Source organism: Marmota marmota, unplaced genomic scaffold, assembly GCF_001458135.2.
Source record: "Marmota marmota marmota unplaced genomic scaffold, marMar, whole genome shotgun sequence".
Taxonomy (NCBI): domain Eukaryota; kingdom Metazoa; phylum Chordata; class Mammalia; order Rodentia; family Sciuridae; genus Marmota; species Marmota marmota.
Window position 1 is genome coordinate 981,514 of NW_025999862.1, and position 25,204 is coordinate 1,006,717.

A 25,204-nucleotide genomic window follows, 5' to 3' on the forward strand; every position below is an offset into this window, starting at 1 on the left:
CTAATTTCCAGATTAGTATCCTGTTTACATAGTCATATTTAAAATTACTTAGTATATTAATCTTACTATATTTCTACTTAAGTCGACATAAATTTGAAAGTTTAATTGCCCAAAGTATTAGATTAAATATTTGAATATGCTTAATGCCTAAAATTTTATATTTTTGCCTTCCTACAATACTCATCTCAGCTGTCTTGCAGTTACAAAGCCTAGTTTATTGTGCTACATAGGTGTGTAAACTTAATATGAAATCATTTATGAAATTATTAATTAAAATAATTCTTGTAGTCTGCACAAGGAGTAACTTGGCTCTCTAATCAGAAACTCCTTAATCTGCTGTCATTAGCTTAATAAATCTTAAATATAGCCATAGCATAAGCACATTTTTTTCAGTCATTTATTCTTCCTACATTCATGGCAACTATTGTTTTCATAGATTATGTATATATTTTGGGAATAACAAGCATGCTCTCTCGTGAAGAAGCAGCATTGCAAATATCAGCAAAATAAATGCACTTGTTTATATTTTCTCTACTACCCTGTGTGTATTTAATAAGTTGTTCTAGGTTGCAGCTTTAAGAAAGTATATTAACAAAAAGTGTATCAATTTGTGTTATTGGAAACAACAAGGTAATTATGTCATGATGCCTCAATTGAATTGGGAACTATAATTTTAGCAATAAAGTTTGGCACTTTGTTTACCATTATATTTCCTTCACCCTTTCAGATGTCTCTTTTTTTCTGTTATCAAAGGAAAATGTAGCAGAATAATAATGTAATCTTGTTTTTGGATTGTGTGTGAAGATGAAATACTTGTGGGATATTTTTGAGAACTTTTTTGCTATTTAAAGTAAATCATTCTTTTTAGTAATGTAATTAGTGGATAATCTATTCATTTTGAAATATAATCAACCTGTAGAAAACAAAACTTTGGAGGGAAAAAAATTTTCCTTTCAGCATCGGTATTGTTTAATTAGATTAATTTGGAAAAGAATTGAAATGGTTCAAGTTGAAAACGTTTTAAACCTTTTGGTAGGTATTGTGGGGTTGGTTAATAAAAATAACATTCTACTAAAAGATAGTATTGGGATGGAATAGTGGGTATTACATCATACTTTAAAATATTATTTTATATCTAAACCAAATCTAGATGACAAGAATGCCCCCCCCCCTTTTTTTGCAGTGGAGAAAAGATGAGGCCTCAAGAAGAGTAATAGAGTAGGACAAAATATAATACATGTTGCTTAATAGTCTAATAGCTCACAGAACAAAAGTGGTCAACTTTTGAAAAATAGTGATCATCAACTCACTTGTTGTAGAGAATATACACATTAATTTAGATATAAAATTTTACCCATAATATAAATGGAAAAGACTATTCTTATACAGGAAAAGGAATGTTCATACACTGCCAACTTAATACATTAAAAAAATAGCACCTCAGTATAGTTGTTATTTGCATTCTCCTATCATGAGTAAGATTAAGTATCTTTTCAGAGTTTTCAGAGCCATACATGCTTTTTTCCCAACTTTTTTTGTTTAGCTGGGCCTCCTGTTGGCTTGTGAAGAGATGTTTTAATATTTTATGTTTATCACTTTTTAGTATTTAGATTCTATTACATTATTTTATCATTGTTTAACTTTCTATAGTTGGGCATTTGATCTTTTAGAATGTGGTTATTTATTCTGCTGAGGATAGTTATTGAAAGTTTTTTCTAAGCTGGGCACAGTGGTGAATGCCTATAATCTCAGTTACTCAGAAGGCGGGGACAGGAGGATCACAAGATTGAGGCCAGTCTCAGCAATTTAGACCTTGTCTCAAAATAAAAACATAGCTGGGCATGGTGGCATACACCGGAATCCCAGGGGCTTAGGAGGCTAAGGAAGGAGGATCATGAGTTCAAAGCCAGCCTCAGCACCAGTGAGGCACTAAGCAACCCATTGAGACCCTGTCTCTCAATAAAATACAAAATAGGGATGGGGATGCGGCTCAGTGGTTAAGTGCTCCTGAGTTCAATCCCTGGTACCCCCCCCAAAAAAATAAATAAAAACTAAAAAAGGGGGGGGCTGGCGATATTCTAAGCTCTATTATAAGTTTTTGTACTAACTAGCTATGAATAAACCGTAACCTTACTCAGATATTAATTTATTCACTTATAAAATAAGACTGAATTAGATGATTTCCAGTTCTGTGCACGTTTGAAATGTACCAGAAACAATGAATGCATTAAACTTAAAAGTCTTAATGTAATAGATAATGAAACATAACAATGATATATGGTTATAGGTTTCTAACAGTTTTGTTCCAGCAGTTTCTTGTTGGTTAGACAATGCTTTTCTTTGATAACAAAATTACCTATCAGTTGTTTCTCTTGACATTTCTTGGTTAGAAATACCTCTTCATCTTTTCTTCAGTTCACATCAAAGTATTTCCGAAGAGGCATGCCTTTTTTAGCATTTGGGTGGCAAGGTGTTAGGAAAGAAAAACGCAGTGCTTTTGAATTAATTTAACCTCATCATTAAATGTGCATGTTAATCTTCATTATTTTATAATGACTGCCAATTGGCCTGTTCAGTTTTCCAGACTCAGTTGGAAAGCTGATATCCTTAAATCTGTTTCTCATCAAAACTTAATACATTAACTAGCTCTGTTTTTCCCCCCACAGAGCTAGAGATTAAATTATAATAGAGCCTGTACTCAGTAAAGTTTTATTTACTTGACACCTATGAAAATTCCACTAGAGAAGATGATTAGATATATCTTTTGATGTATACTTTGGTGAATGAGATTAAAACCAAGCAGTGAAATGAAGTATAGACATCAGCATTTGAATTGTAGTATCAAAATTTAAGTGGAATGTTAGTAAAACAGGATTTGTGAAGTCTGAAACCCCATAGAGCCATAACACAGAAATGGATTTTCAAAACTAATAAATTTTGAATGTGTAATATTAAATCCCTCTCCCTGTGAAACAGAATGTTTTGGTATAGTGTTTTTCACCAGCAAAAACAAAACAAAACAACCCCACAGTGTTTTTCATGAGAGCATTAAAGCGATAAAAGGAATCTAAACTCATGTAGGCAATTCTTTGATTTGAACAATTGGTGCACAGCTGTTTAGTACTATAATTAAAACTAGATGTTAGGTAACTGGATTCCTAATCCATTTCACTTGCTACCATACTCTTTAGTGTTGCCATTATGATTTTAATATCTTTTTAATTCTTTTTATTTTCATAGCTGCTATGCAGTTAGATATTAGTTTATGTTAAACAATATATTTGATTGTTTTCTCTTTGGAAATTTTTTGTTCAATTCTATTTTTTTTATTTCTTTGGTATCCTTATCTAATATACACATCATCTAATATCTAGGTTATTAGTTGCCTTTTGACTGTATTTACTACTTCATAGCTTTCTGCCTTTGATTCTTTGCAATTTATTTACTACACTGCTGGTGGATTGGTTATTTCATTTTCTTTTTCAGTGCTGGGTACCTCACACATACTAGGCAGGGGCTCTACCACTGAGCTATACCTCTAATCCCTACATTGATATTCTTTAAATGGTGTTTTTGCTGCGTTGTAATCCTGTTTAAGAGCCAGAGTGTCTTCTTTCAAATATGTGATAAAAATTTTCGGTTTGGCCTTCAAAGAATCTTCTCTAGTGATTGTGGCTTACCTGTTTGGTCATATGTCCACATCTGATAAGCTCTTGAAAACTCCCAGCCTTACATACCACTTCACTTAATCCAGCTTTAGAATTGGTTACGTTTTCACATTGAAAACTTCCAAATGCCTTTTTCTTTCTGTTATCATTGATGAATAATGTTTCCTTCAGATACGTATGTTTTAGTTGTGCTCATTTTTGCTGTAGCCAAAGCAGTGCTATTTATGTGAATGCATGTGTGGATTTGGGAAATGTTAATTTAAAAATGAGCCAGGCGCACGCCTGTGATACCAGCAACTGGGGAGGCTGAGGCAGGAGGATTGCAATTTCAAAGCCAGCCTCGGCAGCTTAGCAAGACCCTGTCTCAAAATTAAAAATGAAAAGGGATAGGGACATGATTCAGTGATTATGTGTGCTGGGTTAAATCCCTAGTGCAAAAACAAACAAACAAAAAAACAAAAAAACCCCAGAAAAATAAATACATCAGAAGTTTTCTGATAGGAAGAAAATATAAGGAACAGCCTCCTTGGTGTTGTATTTTTAAGCTTAAAACAGATATTTTAAACACCTATAATATAATAAGCCCTGTGCTTGACTGTGTGTTACAAAGAGAAAAAAAAAATAGTTTAAAGGACATTCAGAGACAAGTGTGAAAGGCAAACTTATATTTGAACAAATAGATTGCCTTAGGAAGATAGACACCAAGTGCAAGGTGATTTAAATTAGGAAGCAATGCACTATGCTTTGAGAAAAATGAAAAGGATGGGAGGTCATAGATACTTTGTATAATTTAAATAAATTATTCCTACAAAAAGATTGTGGAAACAGGAAAAAAAAAATGTCCCTTTTCCCATTAGTCTACCTGGTGGAATATAAGAATGACCTGTGGCCACAGGTCATTGTCTAAGGGGGGGGGAAATAATTTTCCACTAATTCTCTGGGTGGAGTGCCCACAATGATCCTAAGGCTTTTGGGGAATACTCCTGATGTTTCTATCACTTGATCACATATTATGCTGTTCTAGGGATTGGGTGGTAAAGCACTTGCCTAAGGTATTATGTTCATCTAACGTGAGGTCCTGGGTTCAATCCCTAGCACTGCAAATGAAGAAAACCTTGCTGGAAGTGGTGGCTCCCTTCTGCAGTCCCAGCACTTTCCCAGTAGGAAAAAAGTCTTTGTCTATGAGATGGGGGATGGGAGAGTAAATGTTTATTAAATAATATGAACTAATGTAGATTTTTTTAAATGATGAAAAAATGTACATTTTTTTAATTAGTCTACTGAATTAATTTTAGATGATCCCATTTTTGTTGGCAACATCCAAAGCAACATAATCTGGAGCAAGCCAAACCTATGCCTTTTTATGCCATCAGAGTATTGACCTTGGCTACATCAGTGACATAAAACTTCTGGTGCTTGTTGGACTTGACATCCACAGTGAGCACAAGTGTGTTATTTTCTGTCGTCTTCTTGGCAGATTCAGTTGTCAGGGAGAAATTAGGGATAGCATAGTAATGAAGCTGGATTGTTTCTCCTAGAGGCGCTCTTGGGAGGACTTCTGGGCTACCTCTGGAAGATATGGTATCTTGGGCTACCAAAAGGCAGCTAACCTGTGTGTGGGGGGAACGTGGACAAGTTTTAACTGCCTTCTTGGCCTTTAAAACCCTTGATTTGTCTTTATCTTTGTCTTTGGAAGGAGCAGAAGCTTCCTTCACTTAAAAAAAAAAATTAAATTTGTTCTTTTTTAGGCATACATGACAGTAGGGTGTATTTTGACATATACATACAACTTATTCTAAGTAGGATTCCATTCTTGTAGTTGTACATGATGTGGAGTTTCACTGGTCATGTATTCATATATGAACATAAGAAAGTTATGTCCAATTCATTCTATTTTTCCTATTCCCATTTCCCTCCCTTCCTTTACTTTTGTTACCATTTTTGGGAAAATGTCCCAGATGTCTCTAATATAAAACAAAATGATAGAGCACTTGCCTTACATGCGTGAGGCACTGGGTTTGATCCTCAGCACCACTTAAATAAATAAAGGTATTATGTTCATCTATAACTAAAAAAAACCCAAAACCCTATTAAAATACTAAAGGATTTTTTCTTTCTCTCTCTCTTTTTTTTTTAAAAAGAGAGAGAGAGAGAGAGAGAGAGAACTTTAATATTTATTTTTTTAGTTTTCTGCGGACACAACATCTTTCTTTGTATGTGGTGCTGAGGATCAAACCCTGGCCGCACACATGCCAGGCGAGCACGCTACCGCTTGAGCCACATCACCAGCCCAGCATTTTTTTCTTTACTGAAATTTTAAATATGAAATGAAAGAATCTGGTGGAGGAGGGCTTCCATAGGCCTGAAAGTGAGAAAGATTAAATTACTTTTGGGACTAGGGTTGTGGCTCAGTTGTAGGGTGCTTCCTTGCATTCGGGAGGCAATACTGGGTTCGATTCTCAGCAAAACATAAAAATGAAATAAAGATATTGTGTGTACACCTACAACTAAAAAATAAATATTTTTTAAAAAAATTGTTTTTAACAAAAGCAATATCAGCATCATAATAGGAAAAATCATTAAAAACTGGGACGCGGGCTGGGGTTGTGGCTCAGTGGTGGAATGCCAGCCTGGCATGCGTGAGGCACTGGGTTCGATCCTCAGAACCACATAAATGTAAAATAGAGACATGTGTCCACCTACAATTAGAGAATAAATATTTAAAAAAAAAAAAAACCTGGAACGCTGGAGCCAGTCCACTTGGGGATTCAAATTGTGGATTCATCACTTCCTAGCTGCATACTTTTGAGCAAGTCTGTAAAATGAAGGTGCCAGTTATTGATCTATTGCTTTTCAGCTCTAAATTTGTCTTCCATTGTCCTGTTTGCCAATTATTGTTTAGTTTTGTCAGAAGGGGGACAATGGAGAAGGGGTGGTTTCCTTTGTGTGCTGCTTGCTCCTGTGTCAAGCAAGGATTAGTGGAACATTCAGTGGGAGTTTTAGTGGTAACACACCCATGTGTGGTTTCCCAATAATTATACACTGTGGCATCTCCCCATGTGTGGCTTTCCCCAGCATCCAGAAAGGTACCTTCCCAACACATTCTGCTGACATGAGTTCTCCCAGTAGTTGTCTTGTGCCAGTATCACAGAGAGTAACTTTCTGGTGAATTCTGCTGGCATATTGTCTTAGTAGATTTCTCAAACATCCATGGTTGTGTCCTCTACACAAGATGATGATCTCACCTCTAGTAGGAGTGGCACTTTTGCATTTTTGCACAGAGTTGGTCTTTTCTGTTGTCCTGTGTCAGCTCTAGAAGTAGGGGTTACTTCCTTTCTCTACTCCTGGGTAGTTAATCTCCTTTTGTAATTAAAAGTGTTTTGTATTAAACTTTTCCCTGTTCAAATTATTGTGTAATTTCTATCTTCTAATTATACTTTGATATTTGGGGTTTATAAGTAGCAGTACTTTTCCTGTAAGATTGGTCTAAAGATTAAATCAGATAATATATGCAAAGTGTTTAGAATAGTGTCTGCCATAATGAGTACTCAACCACTGTTTTTTTGGTGTGCTAATACTATCGTTATTGTCTATTAAGGGCGACATTTCTACTTTTTGTTTACAGGATGTTTCGTCTTAACTCACTTTCTGCCTTGGCTGAACTGGCTGTGGCCTCCAGATGGTACCATGGAGCATCACAGCCCACCCAGACAAGGCGAAGACTAATGATGGTGGCTTTCCTGGGAGCATCCGCAGTAACTGCAAGTACTGGTCTCTTGTGGAAAAGGTGAGTGTTATCTGACCATCTTGTTCTTAAGTGAACTTATATTTTTTCAAATGTCTCTGTTAGAATGGAGTTGATTTCTGAATTAACTTTGTATCAAAAGTTATTGCCCAAATCATTTGACATTGATAGTATTAGTCTATGAAATAATATATTTTAAAGAATTCAGCCATGGCAATAAATAGAAAACATAGTGCTTTCAGGTCTGCTTGTCTCCCCTGCTGAACATTTTTCATAATGGTATAGGGATGTCAGTAGTTGCTTTAGAAAATGAGTGCTTTGGGAGACTCAGAATCTAGTAGCCATATGAAATTAACTGATGAATCTCAGTATTTGTGTCACCTGATAAATTTCCTTTCTTGTTATTGAAACTTCCCTGGAGGGAAGAGAAAATATAGTTAGTATAGTCTTCTCTTTCTTAAAATATATAGGTACTGTTTTTCTGATTCTACCAACTCTTGTTTTTTATCTTTTACCCACTTCACCCTGTCTTAAAGTTGCTATCATGATTAGCTTTTTCAAAAAGATTACATTTTTATTATTTTTTATTAATTATGTTAAATGAAAATATGTACAATAAAATATACTAATTTTAGATAGACAGTTAAAAAATGTTTGTATATTGTACTGAGGATTAAACCCAGGATCTCATACATGCTAAGCACTCTTACCATTGAGCTACATCCCCTGTCCTTTTTATATTTTTATTTTGGGAGAGTCGTGCTAAGTTGCCCAGGCAACCCTTGAACTTAAGATCCTTCTGCTTTAGCCTCTTAAGAACTGGGATGACAGGTGTGTACTATCTTGCCCAGCCAGTTCAATAGTTTTTGTTTTAATTTTTTTTATTTAAAGACAGGATCTCGGGGCTGAGGATGTGGCTCAAGCGGTAGCGCGCTCTTCTGGCATGCGTGCAGCCCGGGTTCGATCCTCTGCACCACATACAAACAAAGATGTTGTGTCCGCCGAAAAGCTAAAAAAAAAATAAATATTAAAAAAATTCTCTCTCTCTCTCTCTCTCTCTCTCTCTCTCTCTCTCTCCACTCTCTCTTTTAAAAAAAAAAAAAAAGACAGGATCTCACTAAGTTGCTTTGGGCCTCACTAAATTGCTAAGGTTGGCTTTGAACTCACAATCTTACCTCAGCCTCCAAAGCCACTAGGATTATAGGCATGTGTCACCACACCTGGCTCAGTTCAGTAAGTTTTGACAAATGTATATAATTGTGCAACTACCCCCAAATCAAGACATAGAATATTTCCAGGGACTGGAGATATATCTCAGTGGGTAGAGTGCTTGCTTAGCATGCACAGGGCCCTCGGTTTAATCCCCAGCAACACACACTTACACTCATACACAAAGAAAACATTTCTATTTACTCATAATGTCCTCTCATGCCTCTTCCTAGTCTCAACACTATGCACCTTCTAGGCAACTGCTTATCTGATTTTTATAGATCAGTTCTGTATTTCTAGAACTTAATATAGGTAAAATCATTAAAAAATGTATCTTTTGGATCTAACTTCTTTTACTTAGCCTAATGTTTTTGAAATTTATACTATGTATCAGAAATTTGGATCTTAATTATAATTGGATGGTATTTCTTTGCTTGAATATGCTGCCACTTGTTATCCATTTACCAGTTGAAGGCCATTTGGGTTGTTTACAGCATTTTTTGCTCTCATTAATAAACTATATTGAAGCTCATTTATAAGTCTTCATTTCTTTTAATTAGATACTTATGAGTGAAGTTGCTAGATTTTGGCAAATATATGTTGAACTTCATTCAAAACTGTCAGTTTTCCACTGGTTTGGTACATCTATACACTCCTACCAGCAATTCATGAGACTAATTTGTTCACTGGTCTTTGGTGTTATCAGTCTTTTAGCCATACTAGAGAGAGAATGTTGTAGAAATTCACCATGGTTTGATTTACATTTTCCCAATAGATAATGATGCTGAGCATCTTTTCTTGGAATTGCTGGTCATTTCTGATGCCCTCTTTTATAAAGTATGTGTTTGAATTGCCCACTAAAAAATTGAATGGTTTTCCTTCTTATTGAGCTGTAAGATCTTTATGTAGTTTGGATATAACCTTTGGCAGATATTTATTATAAATGTGTTCTCATAGTGAATGGCTTGCATTTTCATTTCCTTCATGATGCCTTTCAAAGAGCAGAAGCTTTTAATTTTGACCAAGTTCAGTTTATCATTATTTTTTTATATGTTTCCTGTCTAGAAAATCTTTGCCTGTCCTCAAATGTAAAGATTTTCTCTTGTGTTTCCTATAGTTTATTGTTTTAGACACATCATTATTTTTAATTGGTATTATGATTTTTCAGTAGCTTCTCCCCCACGTTAGTTATTCCCACTGCTGTTCTATAAAAAAAATAAATAAATAAGAAGGGGGGCTGGAGTTGTAGCTCAGTGGTAGAGCACTTGCCTCATATATGTGAGGCACTGTGTTTGATTCCCCAGTACCACATATAAATAAGCAAATAAAATAAAAAGGTCCATCAGCAGCTAAAAATTTTTTTTAAAAGAGGGTAGTTTGAAATATTACATAAAGGAAACAAACCTACATTTTGTTGGTATGATATTTATAATTTTTGAGTTTAAATATCCAAAAGCAAAAAATCTGTATATTGACAACGTATCGATAATATTAGAACTTTTCTAATACATGTCTTTGTTACAGATTCTAACTTTATAAATGTTTCAAGATCATAAATATACCTAGCACTAGGGTTTTACTACTGTAAGATTGTTAGTCTTATGCCTCTGTTGTACCATATAGAAACTATGAGCAGGAATCTTTTTTCTCAATAAGAAATGAAGTTTAAAGTTCTTTTTAAAAAATAACCTTTTCAGTTTGCTTTGTTTTCTTTCTTTGAATCAAGAAAAATTCAAATGCATCTATCTGAAAGATGATCCATTCACCCTTGTCTTTTAGCTCCTGGACTTTAGCATTTCGTCTTAATTTTTCTTGTAATGCAGTATGACTTTTGAATTTTACTGCAGTCCTTCCCAAGGTTCTCTGGAAGTGAAAAGTCAACCACTATAAATGGCAGTGGAGATTGTAATTCCCATGGCCTTATAGGGAGTGGCTTAAATTGTACGGTTATGCTATAAATATTTGAGCAGATTGTGCTTCCCTTCTGACTCTAAAGAGTCTTACTCCATATGCTTTCTCTAATTTTGTGGATGAGAGAACTTATAAACCTTCAAATGTAGTTTTTGTAAGTTTTTGCTACATTTCTTTTGAAGCTCTTTTATTATGTATATTCCTATTTAAGGTTGTTATATTTCCTTGAAGAATTGACCCAATTAACATTAGAAACATTTCATTTTGTTTCTGGTAATATTCTTTGTTCTGAAATCTACTTTGTCTCATATTAATCCAACCACTCCAGATTTCTTTTAATTTGGGTTTGTATGGCGTATCTTATTTCTGTCTTTGTATTTAAACTTACTTTCTCAAAAACAGCTTATAATGGGCTTTACTTTTTGTGTAAGTCTGATAACCTCTGTCTTTTATTTGAGGTGTTTAGACCATTTTCACTTCATATAATTGCTGAAATGGGTTTCATTTAAATCTTCCATCCTGACATTTGTTTTCTATTTGTTGACACTACTCTTTACTTCTTTTACTTAATTGTTTAGGATACTGAGTTTATTACCTCTTTGCTTCTCTCTTCTTTATTTCTGTCTTCTCTCATTTTATTGTTTTGGAGGGGGAAATAAAAAAAAAACCCTTTTATTTGTTTTATTTATTTATTTATTTTGAGACAGGATCTCACTCTGTTGCCCAGGCTGATTTTAAATTCATAGTCTTCTTCCCTCAGTCTCCTGACTAGCTGGGATGACCACTGCACCCAGTTTATTATTTCCATACATGTATATAGTGTGCTCTGATCATTCTTTTGCTTTTTCCTTCTCTCTCCCTCCCTCCCTCCGACCCCTTCCATGTGATTATTCTAAAGCAAGATTGGCAAACACTTTCCATAGGATCCAGATAGTGAGTGTTTTAGATGGCACAGTTTATAAAGTCTCTGTTGCTACTGCTATATAGAGCAAAAGCAGCCATAGACAACATGGAAATGAATGAGCACAATGTGTTGATGGTGCATGCCTGTAGTCACAGCTCCTTAGAAAGCTAAGGCAGTAGGATGGTACATTCATGGCCAGCCTGGGCAATTTAGCTAGACCCTGTCTCCAAAATAAAGTTTTTAAAAAAGGGAGAATGTTGCTGGGGATGTAATTTAGTGGTAGGGCACTTGCCTAACATGTGCAAGGCCTTGGGTTTGATTTTTGGTGCTGAAAAATAAATAAGGAATGAATGAATGTAGCCATGTTCAAGTAAAACTTTTATGGGCACTGAAATTTGAATTCCATATAATCTTTTTTTAAAATTTATTTTTTAGTTGTAGTTGGACACAATACCTTTATTTTATTTATTTATTTATTTTTATATGGTGCTGAGGATTGAACCTAGGGCCTTGCACTTGCTAGCTGAGCGCTCTACTGCTGAGCCACAACTCCAGCCCATATAATCTTTTTTATCACAAACTATTATTTTTCTTTTTATTCTAGTTATTTAAGAGTGTAGAAACCAGGGGCCTTACAAAAACAAATAAGGGACTGGATTTGACCTGTGGGTCGTAGTTTGCCAGTTCCTGCTGTAGAATTTAGCATACATCTTGAACTAGTCATATCCTACCTTAAATGTTATATAATTTCCTACCCAAAGGACTTAAAATCAGCATACTATAGTAATGCAACCACATCAATGTTTATAGCAGCTCAGTTCACAATGGCTAAGTTATGGAACCAACAGATGAATGGATAAAGAAAATATGATATATACACATTGGAATATTATTCAACCATAACGAAGAATGAAATTATGGCATTTGCTGGTAAATGGATGGAACTGGAGACTATCATGCTAAGTCAAATAAGCCAGTCCCAAAAAACCAAAGGCCAAGTGTTCTTTCTGATGTGCGGATGCTAACATACAATAGATAGGGGAGGGAAGAATACAAGTTTATTGGATTACAGAAAGGGTAATGAAGGGAATGGAGGGGATATGGGAATGGAAAAGACAGTAGAATGAATCTGATATAACTTTCCTATGTTCATATATGAATACACTACCAGTGTAATTACATATCATGTACAACTGCAAGAATGAGATCCTAATTTCAATGAGTTATACTGCATGTATGTATAATATGTCAAAATATACTCTACTGTCATATATATCTAAAAATAACAAATTTTAAAAGTTATATAAATTCATATATATATATATATAAGCTCAATAATATAATTTTAATTTCCCTTCTGTGTTCCTTGTATTATTGTTATACATGTTATAACTAAATATTTTATATACTTTATAATACATTGTTGTTGTTATTACTTTTGCTTTAAAGAATCACCTGTATCTTAAAGAAATTCTGAAAAGAGAAAAAACTTTCTTACATTTACCCACACATTTTACATTTCTGGTACTCTTTGTTTCTTTGTGTTAGTCCAAGTGTCTTCATTGCTTCCCTCCTTCCTTCCTTCCTCCTTCACTTCTTCCCTCCCTTCATTTTTGAATTTATTTATAGCTTATTTTTTATTGGTAGATTGTAATTATTTTTTGAAGCATTCTTTTTTTTTAACCATTATTTTATTTATTTATTTTTATGTGATGCTGAGGATCCAGCCCAGTGCCTCACATGTGCTAGACAAGCACTCTACCACACAACCCCAACCTGATTGTAATTATTGTAATTATTTGTAATAGTAGAATTCATTGCTATATATTCATACATGCACAAATATAACAATATAATTTGTCAGTTTCATTCTCCAGTATCTCCTCCTCTTTTCCCTTCCTGCTTCCCCCTGGTCCCCTTCTTCTTTTCAACTCCTTTGTATTTTTATGAGGTGCCACCACCCCCAGCTCTACCGCCCCTTTCTGTCTAGCTTTCATATATGAGGGGAAACATATGATTTTCTAAGTTTGGTTTATTTCACTTAACATAATGCTCATAAGTTCTATCCATTTTCCTGCAAATGATGGAATTTCATTCTTTATGACGGAATAAAACTCTATCATATATAGTACAATTTCTGTTTTTTACTGATGGACATCTAGACTGGTTCCATAATTTGGTTATTGTAAATTGTGCTGCTTATAAACATAGGTATATGTGTATTGCTATAGTATGTTGACTTTAATTCTTTTTTAAAAAAAAAATTTTTAGTTGTAGATGGACACAATACCTTTATTTTTATTTATTTTTATGTGGTGCTGAGGATCAAACCCAGCATCTCGTATGTGCTAGGCGAGTGCTCTACCGCTGAGCCACAACCCCAGCCCCTTGACTTTAATTCTTTAGAATACATATGGAGGAGTGGTAAAGCTGGGTCATATGATGGTTTTTGAGGAACCTCCGCACTGATTTCTGTAGTGGTTGTACTAATATGTTTCCCCAAATCTTTTCCATGTAGCTTACTTCTGTAGTGCAGTACAGTACCAATGCTGTGACTATGACAGCTAATGCTTTTATATTTCTACTTTGGTGTGACTTTGCTTAAAAAATTTGATGCTTGCATACTATAAGAAGTTTTTTTTTTTTTAATGTATAGTGGGAACTTTTTACTGCTTTATGTGAAAAAGAAAAACTAAAGATTCACAAATAAATCATATTCTACAATATAGTCAAGTGTAATCATGTTTCACAATGTTTGCAGGAAACTAATTGAAATAAATGACACCTTCTTTCTGAAGATTATTTCACTTTAAATACCTTGTAAATTGGAATCTAGCTTGTATAATCACAATCGTAAGTTGACTGATTTTAGTATACTAATTTTTTAGATCAGTTTTGCTCACTTCCAAATAGCTAGCTTTTCTGAAAATATCCTTTAAAATATATAGGAAAGGCCTTGATTGAATCTAAAAGTGCCCAAAGATAATATACACCATGCTATAATCAAAATTAATGATAACACTTCAGGCTGATTTTGAGTAAAAGCAGTTCTTGATATTTGACCTCTATATCAATTCAGCTCTCTTTTTAGAGATAATGCAGGGTAGTATCTCTATCCATATGAAACAAAATGAAATTAAACCCCTATCTCTCACCATGCACAAAACTCAACTCAAAATGGATCAATGACTTAGGAATACAACCAGAGACCCTGCATCTAATAGAAGAAAAAGTAGGCCCTAATCTCCATCATGTGGGATTAGGCCCCAACTTCCTTAATAAGACTTCTTTGGCACCAGAATTAAAATCAAGAATCAATAAATGGGATGAACTCAAAATAAAAAGTCTCTTCTTGGCAAAAGAAACAATCTATGAGATGAATAGAGAGCCTACATCTTTTTTTTAAAAAAAAAAGAGAATTTTTTAATATTTATTTTTTAGTTTTTGGTGGACACAATATCTTTATTTTATTTTTATGTGGTGCTGAGGATCGAACCCAGCGCCGCGCGAATGCCAGGTGAACACACTACAACTTGAGCCACATCCCCAGCCCCCTACATCTTTTTTTGAAAAAATATTTATTTAGTTGTAGATGAACACAAAGTACCTTTATTTATTTTTATGTGGTGCTGAGGATTGAACTCAGTGCCTCACATACGCGAGGCTGGCGCTTTACCACTGAGCTACAGCCTCAGCCCCGAGAGCCTACATCTTGGGAGCAAATCTTTACCACTCACACATCAGATGGAGCACTAACCTCTAGGGTATATAAAGAACTCAAAAAGTTAAACACCCCCCAAAACAGATGACCCAATCAATAAATGGGCCAAGGACCTAAACAGACACTTCTAAGAAAATGACATACAGTCAATCAACAAATACGTGAAAAAATGTTCATCATCACTAGCAATTAGAGAAATGCAAATCAACACCACTCTAAGATTTCATCTCACTCCAGTCAGAATGGCAGCTATTAAGAATATAAACAACAATAAGTGTTGGCGAGGATGTGGGGGAAAAGGTACACTCATACATTGCTGGTGGTACTACAAATTGGTGCAGCCAATATGGAAAGCAGTTATGGAGATTTCTTGGAAAATTGGAAATGGAACCACCATTCCCATACTAAAACATAAAAACAGCATACTACAGGGACACAGCCACATCAATGTTTATAGCAGCATAATTCACAATAGCTAAACAGTGGGCCCAACCTAGATGCCCTTCAATAGATGAATGGATTAAAAAATATGAGGCCTGTATGCACAATGGAATATTACTCAGCAATAAAAGAGAATAAAATCATGGCATTTTCAGGTAAATGGATGGAATTGGGAGAGATAATGCTAAATGAAGTTAGCCAATCCCCAAAAACCAAATGCTGAATGTTTTCCTTGATACAAGGAGGCTGAGTCATAGTGGGATAGGGAGTGAGAGCATGGGAGGAATAGACAAACTCTAGATAGGGCAGAGGGGTTGGAGGGGAAGGATGGGGGCATGGGGTTATAAATGATGTTGGAATGTGATGACATTATTATTCAAAGTACATCTATGAAGACACGAATTAGTGTGAATATACTTTGTATACAACCAGAGATATGAAAAATTGTACTCTATATGTGTAATAAGAATTGTAATGCACTCTGCTGTCATATATAAATTTAAAAAATTAATTTAAAAAAAGAATTGTAATGCATTCTGCTGTCATATATGAATAAAAAATTAATTAAAAAGCCAGAAAAAAATAAAATAATTGAGTATTACAGAACCAATAAATGCAATGGTGTATAAAAAGATGATCTTCTCTTCTTAAACAATTTACCTTTACACAGCTTCAGGATGGCTTTCCTGGCTGTATGCCTCTGGCTCCCCAAAAGGGAGAGCAAGAGAAAGTCACTAGAGGCTGATGAGAGAAAGGGGGGCTCGAGATATAGAGAAGGGAGGAGGGAGGGAGGGGGAGGGGGAGGAAGGGAGGAGAAAAGGAAGAGGAGTGGAATGGACGGGAGGGGAGAGAGGAAGGAACAAACACATTCAGAAGTCAGCCTTTACTGGGAGGACTCTGTTCTTAGAAAGAAAGTTCTGTCCATGAAAGGGCAGGACAAAAGAGAACAGGTGTAACTCAACCCTAGGGGTACACCCACAAAGAAGACCTCCTTTCTGTCTGAGTGCGTCTCCAACCAAGCCACAATGAATGGAGTGGTTGGTCAGAGCCAGAGGCATCAAGACTGGATGGTGTGGTCATTTAGTGTAGCTTCCCACAAAGAGCTGTTTGAGTTTGAAGGAATGAAGCCATACCTTGACTAAAGTTGTTTGGAAAAATTTTTTAGGCTATGTTGGCGATTTAATTGCCAATGTATCTTCTACTGACATTCAGTTTTTGCTTGCTGTTGATAATTGAATGGATCTCAAAAATCTAGCAGATCAGTTGTCTTCATGTAGAATTGTGTGTGTGTGTGTGTGTGTGTGTGTGTGTGTTAGAGATTGTTTTTATTCTTGTAGGTTTCCATTTCTTCTTTAAGTACTTGTGTAACTGTAGTAAGAGAAACAATAACATAAAATTTACCATCATAGAACCATTCTTAAGTATATACTTTGATTGGAAGTATATTCATTGTGAAACAGGTTTTTTTAAATAACTTTCCTGTTCTTCCTCAGCCCCTAGTAATCACCATTCTCTTTTCCATTTCTATGAATTTAACTACTCTAAGTAACTCATGTAAGTAGCATTGTACATTATTTGTCTTTTTGTTTCTGGCTTATTTCACTTAACATCTTCAATTCATTCTTGTTGCATGTGACAGAATTTCCTTTTTAAACGCTGAATAATATTCCATTGTACACAAATACACACACTCACACACACACACACACATACACACACATTTTGTTTATCCATTTATCCACGAATTGACAATTGGGTTGCTTCCATGTTTTAAGTACTATAAATAGTGCTGCTATGAACCTGAGTGTACAGTTATCACTTGAGATCCTGATTTTGGTTGTTTTGATATGTAACTGGAAATAGAATTGCAGGGTCAAATGGTAGATCTACTGTTAGTTTCTTGAGGAACTTCTTCATGTAGAATTTTTGACAAATTTCATTGCTGTTGCTCCTGCTGAACTGTATCTGTGACTGCTTGTTTGGCTAATAAATGGACCTTCATGATTAATCTAGATTTTTCTTTTGCACATTCAGGGCCCATGCAGAATCTCCACCATTTGTAAACAACTTAAAGAATGACACTGATGATAAAGGGAAGAATAAAGATGAAGGGGAAGTTTATAACCATGAAAAAAAGGCTGCTGATAATTGTCTTGAGCCTTATCCAGAAGAAAAAAAGAAGAAACGATCAGGATTCAGAGACAGAAAAGTATGGAACAAAATTTTATGTTAATTGGAATTATATCCTAAAGTAGACCAATGCAGTTTTATTATGTATTTTAAATGGTTCATATTCACTTCTAAGCTGTTTACCTCTTTGCTATTTTCCATCATGTTCTAAACCAAAGGTACTTATGAATGTGAAATTAAACGGAGTAATGACCAGTATATTCTTCCTTAGTTCTTTCAGTTCAACTACCTAAACTGATTCTTGCTTTATGGATCTTTTAAGTGCTCGTCTTCTCATATATTCTTTGTAGTACTTCTGATTTATGAGGTCAAGTTGTAAAGGGAGAATAAATTTTCTTGGAAAAATAACTTCCAGAAAACTGAGTAACTTTGAGGATAGCATAAACTTCAGATTACTGTCAAGATTTTGTGTAATTAACACAACCTGCTATTATGTAGCTTTTCTACACACAAAAAAAGTTTCAATTTCATTATAATAATACCTATGATATTAGGCATTTGAGTTCAGCATACACTCATGATGAACAGTTGTTTAATATGTCTTTTCAGTTCGCACCAGTTTTTTTTGCAGGGGTGACAGGTACTGGTGATTAAAAATACAGGGGCTTACTAGTGCTAGGCAAGCACTTCATCACTTAGCTATACCTCTAGCCCCCAAATCCGTTTCTGATTGAGCTTAATTTGAACAGAAGTTATGTATCACAAGTGATTCTTGGTTTCTGAGTCTTCCCAGGGCTTTATGTTATCATATATATTATTTGTAATACTTTTTAACTTTATTAGTTTTTCTATAAAGATAAATTTATTTATTCTTTTGCCCTGAGTAAATTCAAAAGAAAGCTGACCTTTACCTTGTGCTAACAGTTTCATTTATAGCCATGCTTTATTTACATTTTACAGAGTTAAAATGACTGAAATTTTTTAAACTTTTATTTATATATTTTAGTTATATAGAATGTGTTTTGAATATCATATATACATGGAGTATAAACTTCCCATTTTTTTTTAGAGAGAGGAGAGGAGAGAGAGAGAGAGAGAAGAAGAGAGAATTTTTTTTAATATTTATTTTTCAGTTTTCGGCAGACACAACATCTTTGTTTGTATGTGGTGCTGAGGATTGAACCCGGGCCGCATGCATGCCAGGAGAGCGCGCTACAGCTTGAGCCACATCCCCAGCCCCAACTTCCCATTCTTATGGTTGTACATGATGTGGAGTTTCACTGGTCGTGTATTCATATATGAACATGGGAAGTTATGTTCAATTCATTCTGCTGTCTTTCCCATTGCCATCCTCCCCTCTCCCCACTCTGCCCTGTCCAATCTGCTATACCTTGACCTCCCACCCCCCACCCCACCTATTATGAGTCAGCATCCACACTCACAGCGAACATTTGGCTTTCGTGTTTTAAAATGACCCAACTTTTACTTTTTTTGGTTGGGGGGGGGGCAGGGGGCGGAGTACCAGGGACCAACCTAGGGGCACTCAATCACTGAGCCATATCCCCAGCCCTATTTTGTATTTTTTTTTAGAGACAGGGTCTCACTGAGTTGGCCCAGGCCAATATTTTCTGCTCCTTCTCTTATTTTATCTCTGATCTGTATTTATGGGCCTCCAGAAGCTGCTGTGTACCTGTTTGGCAGTGCAAGGCCTGGGGGAACTGGTTAATTGCAGGAGCAACTTTCAGCTATATATGGAGGAGAGCCCTTTGCCACTGTAATCAGATGGAGTGGGACCTTTTGACAAAGCAAATGAGGTCCATTTGGGATATCCTGACCTGTGTGAAAATTATTAGGCCCTTTCTCAAGAGATTTATCTATCACCTTTTTGGCCTTCTGCTTCTTCATGACTACCCTTACTTCTTCCCTTTGGCCTTCTTTCCTTTGGGCATCTTGAGCAGTTAAAAAACAGACTTTTTATTCCTATAGTCTTATCACTCAAATGTTCATTCCTGGACATATAATGTAATCTTGCCTGTTTTATTTTGATGGTATGTCTTTTTCGTGTCTTTTAATTCTTTTAAACTACAAGTGAACTGGGCATGTTGGTGCACACCTGTAAACCCAGTAAATCAGGAGGCTGAGGCAGGTGGATTGCAAGTTTGAGGCCAGCCTCAGCAATTAAGCAATGCCCTAAGCAACTTAGTGAGACAAGTCTTAAAATAAAAAATAACAAGTGTTGGAGATGTAGCTCAGTGGTAAAGTACCTCTGAGTTTAATGAAAATCTACAAGTGACAGAATCCAGGCCATTTAACCTATAAAATTCCCTGGAGTCTAGATTTCACTGATGCTTATTAATTCAATTCAGCAAGTTGCTCTACTCTTTGTTGTACCTGAGTATTGACAACTGGATTTTGCAGCTCAGTCAGACTTAGATTTGATCCATGTGGCAATACCAGAGGTGATTTCTTTCTTTTCTTTTTTTTTTTTTTTTTTATCATGAGACAACTAATATGTAGTTACTTTTCTCTTTATGATATTAGCAGCTATTGATATTTAAAACCAGATCTGTTAATTCATTGTGGTTGCAAAATGGTGATATTCTAATGTTTTCAAATATTTTTCATATATTAATGGAATATTTTTCTAAAAAGAATGTCTCATCCATTGTTTGGTTACAATTAGTATCTGGTTACTTACTCTTTGGTGCAGTTCATGCAAGAAACATAATGCTCAAATTTTTATGTTTGAGTTGGGCAATTTTATTAATGATGTGTGTCTTGATATAATGATACTCAAGAAAATATGCTAAATATTTGAAAGAACTATCATGATTCCCTTATCTATTCTCTAGATCAAATGTCCCAGAATCTTTAATGATCTGTTTCTGGTTCAAAGCCTTTGTTATTTTGCTTAGATGTTATATTCTGAAATCTTTTTTTTTTTTTAGTTTTAGGTGGACACAATGTCTTTATTTCATTTTTATTTGGTGCTGAGGATCAAACCCTGTGCCTCACACATACTAGTGCTCAACTGCTGAACCACAACCCAATATTCTGAAATCTTTATTATAGTTTTAATTTTCCATCTAACTTGCTTACTTAAATTAGGCAGCTCCATATAACTTGATATAAACTGATCTCCAAGACATAATGATAAGAAACACACACACACACAACACACACTGTACACTATGACTATACTTCATTCTACTAGTATAGGAGTGCATTAGATCTGTTACTTTCCTTGACCTATTTTTTCAAATTAAAACTCAGAGGGCTGGGGTTGTGGCTCAGCAGTAGAGCGCTCACCTCGCATGTGCAAGACCCTGGGTTCGATCCTCAGCACCACATAAAAATAAATGAATAAAATAAAGGTATTGTGTCCAACTACAACTAAAAAATAAATTAAAAAAACTTATAACCATTGGTTTATATTAATAATAGCAAAATGTGTTTGTAGCATAAATTGTGATCAAATTAATAATTTTCAACAGCATAACTTAGTGATTTTCATAACAAGGAAACCATATTGTTCAGCTTTAAAATTCCTGACTTACATGTTATCTTTGTACCTTGTATATGATTTGGTTTAATTTTTTAGTTCAGAAAGCCCTCTTTGGCAATAGTTACAGCTTATACACCATAAACATTTCAAACTTTCTTTTTGTTATTATTGTTGTTCAGAGGAAGAAGAGAAATCCAGATGGCCTAAAGAAAGATATTTCTTCTGCAGTCAGTATTACCCAGCATACAGTTGTAGTTTAATGTAAAATGCTTTTTATATGACTGTGGCTAAGTCTTAAAGCTTCTAAGGGTTTGAAAAGCTACTTATTGTTTGCCGATGTTTAGTCTTTTGATAAAGATTTCTCTGAAATCTATTCAGATTTTAATTCAAGTTAGCATTGAATTTTTGTCATGTAGTTATAAATTAGCAGTCTTTTCTTAATTGCTAAAAGCACATCTGGTAGTGATATTGAAACCATTGTTAAACAGTTACTACCAATGACCCCAAAGTGACATCTAGTCAGGGCTGATCTGTACAGGAATTGCTATGTTAATGTGACAAATTGCAAACATGAATGTTTTTCTTAACATTAATGAATTGATGAGTTTAGGTTTTATTGCTTTAATACATTTTGTACCCATTTATAATATAGTATTTATTTTTGGCTACCTCAACATTCAAAATTAAAGATAAGATAAATGTCTTCATCAAAGTAGTATATATGATTGAGAATAATATTTTATATGTTCTATGCTTAGCATAGGAGCTTATATGCCAGATAAGGGAATGAGATACAATATTAATATGTTGCACTGTTAATTAATGTATGACATACTTAATTTAAAAAAATTGTAGATGGACACAATACCTTAATTTTATTTAGTTATTTATTTTTATGTGGTGCTGAGGATCCAACACTGGCTAGGCAAATGCTCTACACTGAGCTATAACCCCAGCCCCAACATACATGATTTTGTTGTCAAACATTTGCTTATGTGCATTACCAACTCTAACCCTTTGTAAATAATGCTATATGTAAAAGATCATGCAGTAGTTTGGTAGTTTGCTTAATCCTGTAGTGAAAAGTAAAAATTTGCCAGCACAGTGGCATGCACCTATAATCCCAGTGGCTTGGGAGGCTGAGGCAGGAAAATTGCAATTCAAAGTCAGCCTCAGCAAAGGCAAGGTGCTAAGCAACTAAATGAGACCCTGTCTCTCAATAAAATACAAAAAATAAAGCTGGGAATGTTGCTCAGTACATGTTGGTCAGATACCTCTGACTGAGTTCAATCCCCGGTACAAAAAAAAAAAAAGTAAAAATCTGTTGCTTCAGACCTATTAAAATTTGAGTTTCCATGGTATGTAATTTCATTTTTCTGTACCATCATTTAATGTACTTTGTTTTTAAAGGCCTGATAACTATTTACAGTCATGAAATCTCAAGTCTGTTTTCTTTTAGGATTGAGGAAATTTCCTCTCATAAAAGTGAGAAGAGTAAAGTCAGTCCCTTTCTTCAAAAACTTGGTATTTAAGAACCTGTAGGCTACTATGTATATGACATTGCACCATGTTATTAAGACCTTTTGGATTCTTTTATGGTGTTTTTAAATTTTGCTAGCTTTCAGTTATTTAAGAAACTAGACAATTCTTTAAAAAAAAGGCGTCTAAACAAAAGTTACATGAACATTGCTTCAACTGAGTTATAAATGGTATGTTACAAGAAAGAAATTTTTAAAATTTTAAGTCAGGCTTCTTTGTAACATAAAAAAAACCTCATTATAGAAAGAGTGGTAACATAAATTTCTCCAAAAATAAGATGAGACATATATATGAAAATTAATGAGCATTAAAGATGGGAGTATATGAACATTGCTTAAATATAGTAACATTCTTTAAATTTCTAATTTTAGGTGATGGAATATGAGAATAGGATCCGAGCCTACTCCACACCAGACAAAATCTTCCGATACTTTGCCACCTTGAAAGTAATCAATGAGCCTGGTGAAGTAGAAGTGTTTATGACTCCACAAGATTTTGTGCGATCCATAACACCCAATGAAAAACAACCAGAACGTAGGTGCTAAAGTGAAAAATCAGATTGTGATACTTATTTTGTTATAGGCTATTTTACATTTGTGGTGCATAAATTTTATAGGTCCGTGACATTATTATATTCACTGTATAGTTATTGCATGTCAGGTGTTGTACTGGACTTTAGTAGTACAAAAGAGGGGAGCCTGCAGTTCAGTGTGGCAAGGAGTAGGGGCTAAGGAGACTGTGCCTCTCTGTCTCATTCATTACCTATAATGAGAATGTCCCCAAGGTCAATGCAATATACATGTAACTGCTATTGACTTATTTTTTTAGCAAGGGAGATAAACACAGTAATAGGTGATTTTAGGAATTTGTAGAAGAATATTATGCAGATGTCCTGTGGCAGTGGAAAGAAGAACCACTTAGCTCAATGTGGAAATTTGGAGGATGCTCTTTAGAGAAATTTTGTAGGTTTGAATAAAAGACAAGTAAAGAATAGGGGGAAAGGGGGTTGGGGTTGTAGTTCAGTGATAGAACTCTTGCCAAGCACTGGATTCTCACTGGTAGAACTCTTGTGAGGCACTGGGTTCAATCCTCAGCGTCACATAAAAATGAATAAATAAAATAAAGGTATCGTATCCCTCTACAACTAAAAATTTTTAAAAAAGAGAATGGCTTATTTAGAGAAAACAATCTGAACAAACAAGGTGTGTGGAAAGAAATAGCTTCAAGTTAAATATAATAATTTAAGAATGTATCTGGGAGATACTTTAGGAAAAAGGATCAAGTAGGGAGCACCAGGATACAGACTTTCTATTGAAGCAACCATTAAGCTGGAAAAGAGATAAGAATCAACTTTTAAAAAATTCTGCCAACTAATCAGCTCATAATCAGGGGAGAACTCACTGAGGAAAGAGCCTACTAAATTTTAGTGACAAAGCTTTGTGGCAATTTTGCCTCCCATCCCTGTTTCCCAGGTCAGCAGCAGCCATAGGAACAGCAGCTATGTTCCTAGTGTGGCTTAACATTTGGGAGGGAGGGAGGTGAGCAATACAACTTGTTCTCAAAAAGTTATGAGTGTACATTTGACACTTGTCCAGAAGTTCACTGATCTACTAACTAGCACAAAAGCTTGTCCTTTCTTTCATCCATCCAGGACTTAAGTGGCTTCCTCTGTGTCATCTACCAAAAAAAAAAAAATTAAAGATATGCAGTATACTGCCCATTGCCACCCAGGCCAAGCAACATACAGACTATACAACCTGGGAAGGATGACCTTTTGAAGGGTCATCACATACACTGAAGAATCTGGAGTACAGCATGTATGCTGTGGGACAGAAGTGACTGAAAAAGATTTAAGTGGGCTTGTGTCTTTTACTGATCTTTGGACTCAATGCAAAGAAGAGGTAAAATTCAAGTCAAGAGTTGTAGGTAGCTTGACTAAATGTTAAACCTAAGCTAAGAGCCAATCTGCAAATACTGGCTGAGATTTTGTTTTGTTTTCCATTCTTTTTGGCTCCAGCATTGAAGGAAATCTTTATGAGGTCACCTGCTTACTGCTTAGATAACAGATCAGAAACTGTAGAATACTGTCTTTGTAAGAATACTTTGGAAAAGTCACTATAAAGACTTCATGATTGAAGTGAAAGAATGGAGGTCGTTTGTATTATAGAATTTCCCATAGTCTGGATTTTACTGATTGTATCCTTATGATGTTGTTGAATATTTCCTCTGCCCTTTGTATTTCACTCAGGTAGAAAGCACCTGAAAAGGAAGCTACCAAAATGAAAAATCTCTGGATGTTGACACTAGAAGAAAGTATTTTATTATTCTTTGTGTGCTTCTTTTTTTTTTTTTCCTAACAGACTTCACATTTATTAATTCTGCAAATGTTGCCAGGCACAGTGGCGCATGACTGTAATTCCAGTGGCTTGGG

At 35.0% G+C, this 25,204-nt stretch overlaps 2 protein-coding genes across 2 annotated transcripts in view; one reads left to right on the forward strand and one right to left on the reverse strand.

Annotated features, from left to right (window-relative positions):
- Micu1 (mitochondrial calcium uptake 1) overlaps nt 1-25,204 on the forward strand; it is a 186,426-nt gene that overhangs the window by 25,517 nt on the left and 135,705 nt on the right. The window contains exons 2-4 of the mRNA XM_048808814.1: nt 7,294-7,455; nt 17,634-17,808; nt 23,145-23,307. Coding sequence (XP_048664771.1) covers nt 7,295-7,455; nt 17,634-17,808; nt 23,145-23,307 — 499 coding nt within the window. The 5' untranslated portion in view covers nt 7,294. The remainder of the gene's footprint in view (nt 1-7,293; nt 7,456-17,633; nt 17,809-23,144; nt 23,308-25,204) is intronic.
- LOC107154745 (60S ribosomal protein L23a-like) lies at nt 5,030-7,274 on the reverse strand. Its single transcript, XM_015500458.1, has 2 exons — nt 7,247-7,274; nt 5,030-5,382 (listed from the first exon to the last, which is right to left on the reverse strand). Exons 1-2 carry the CDS (start codon nt 7,272-7,274, stop codon nt 5,030-5,032), a joined length of 381 nt encoding a protein of 126 aa, XP_015355944.1.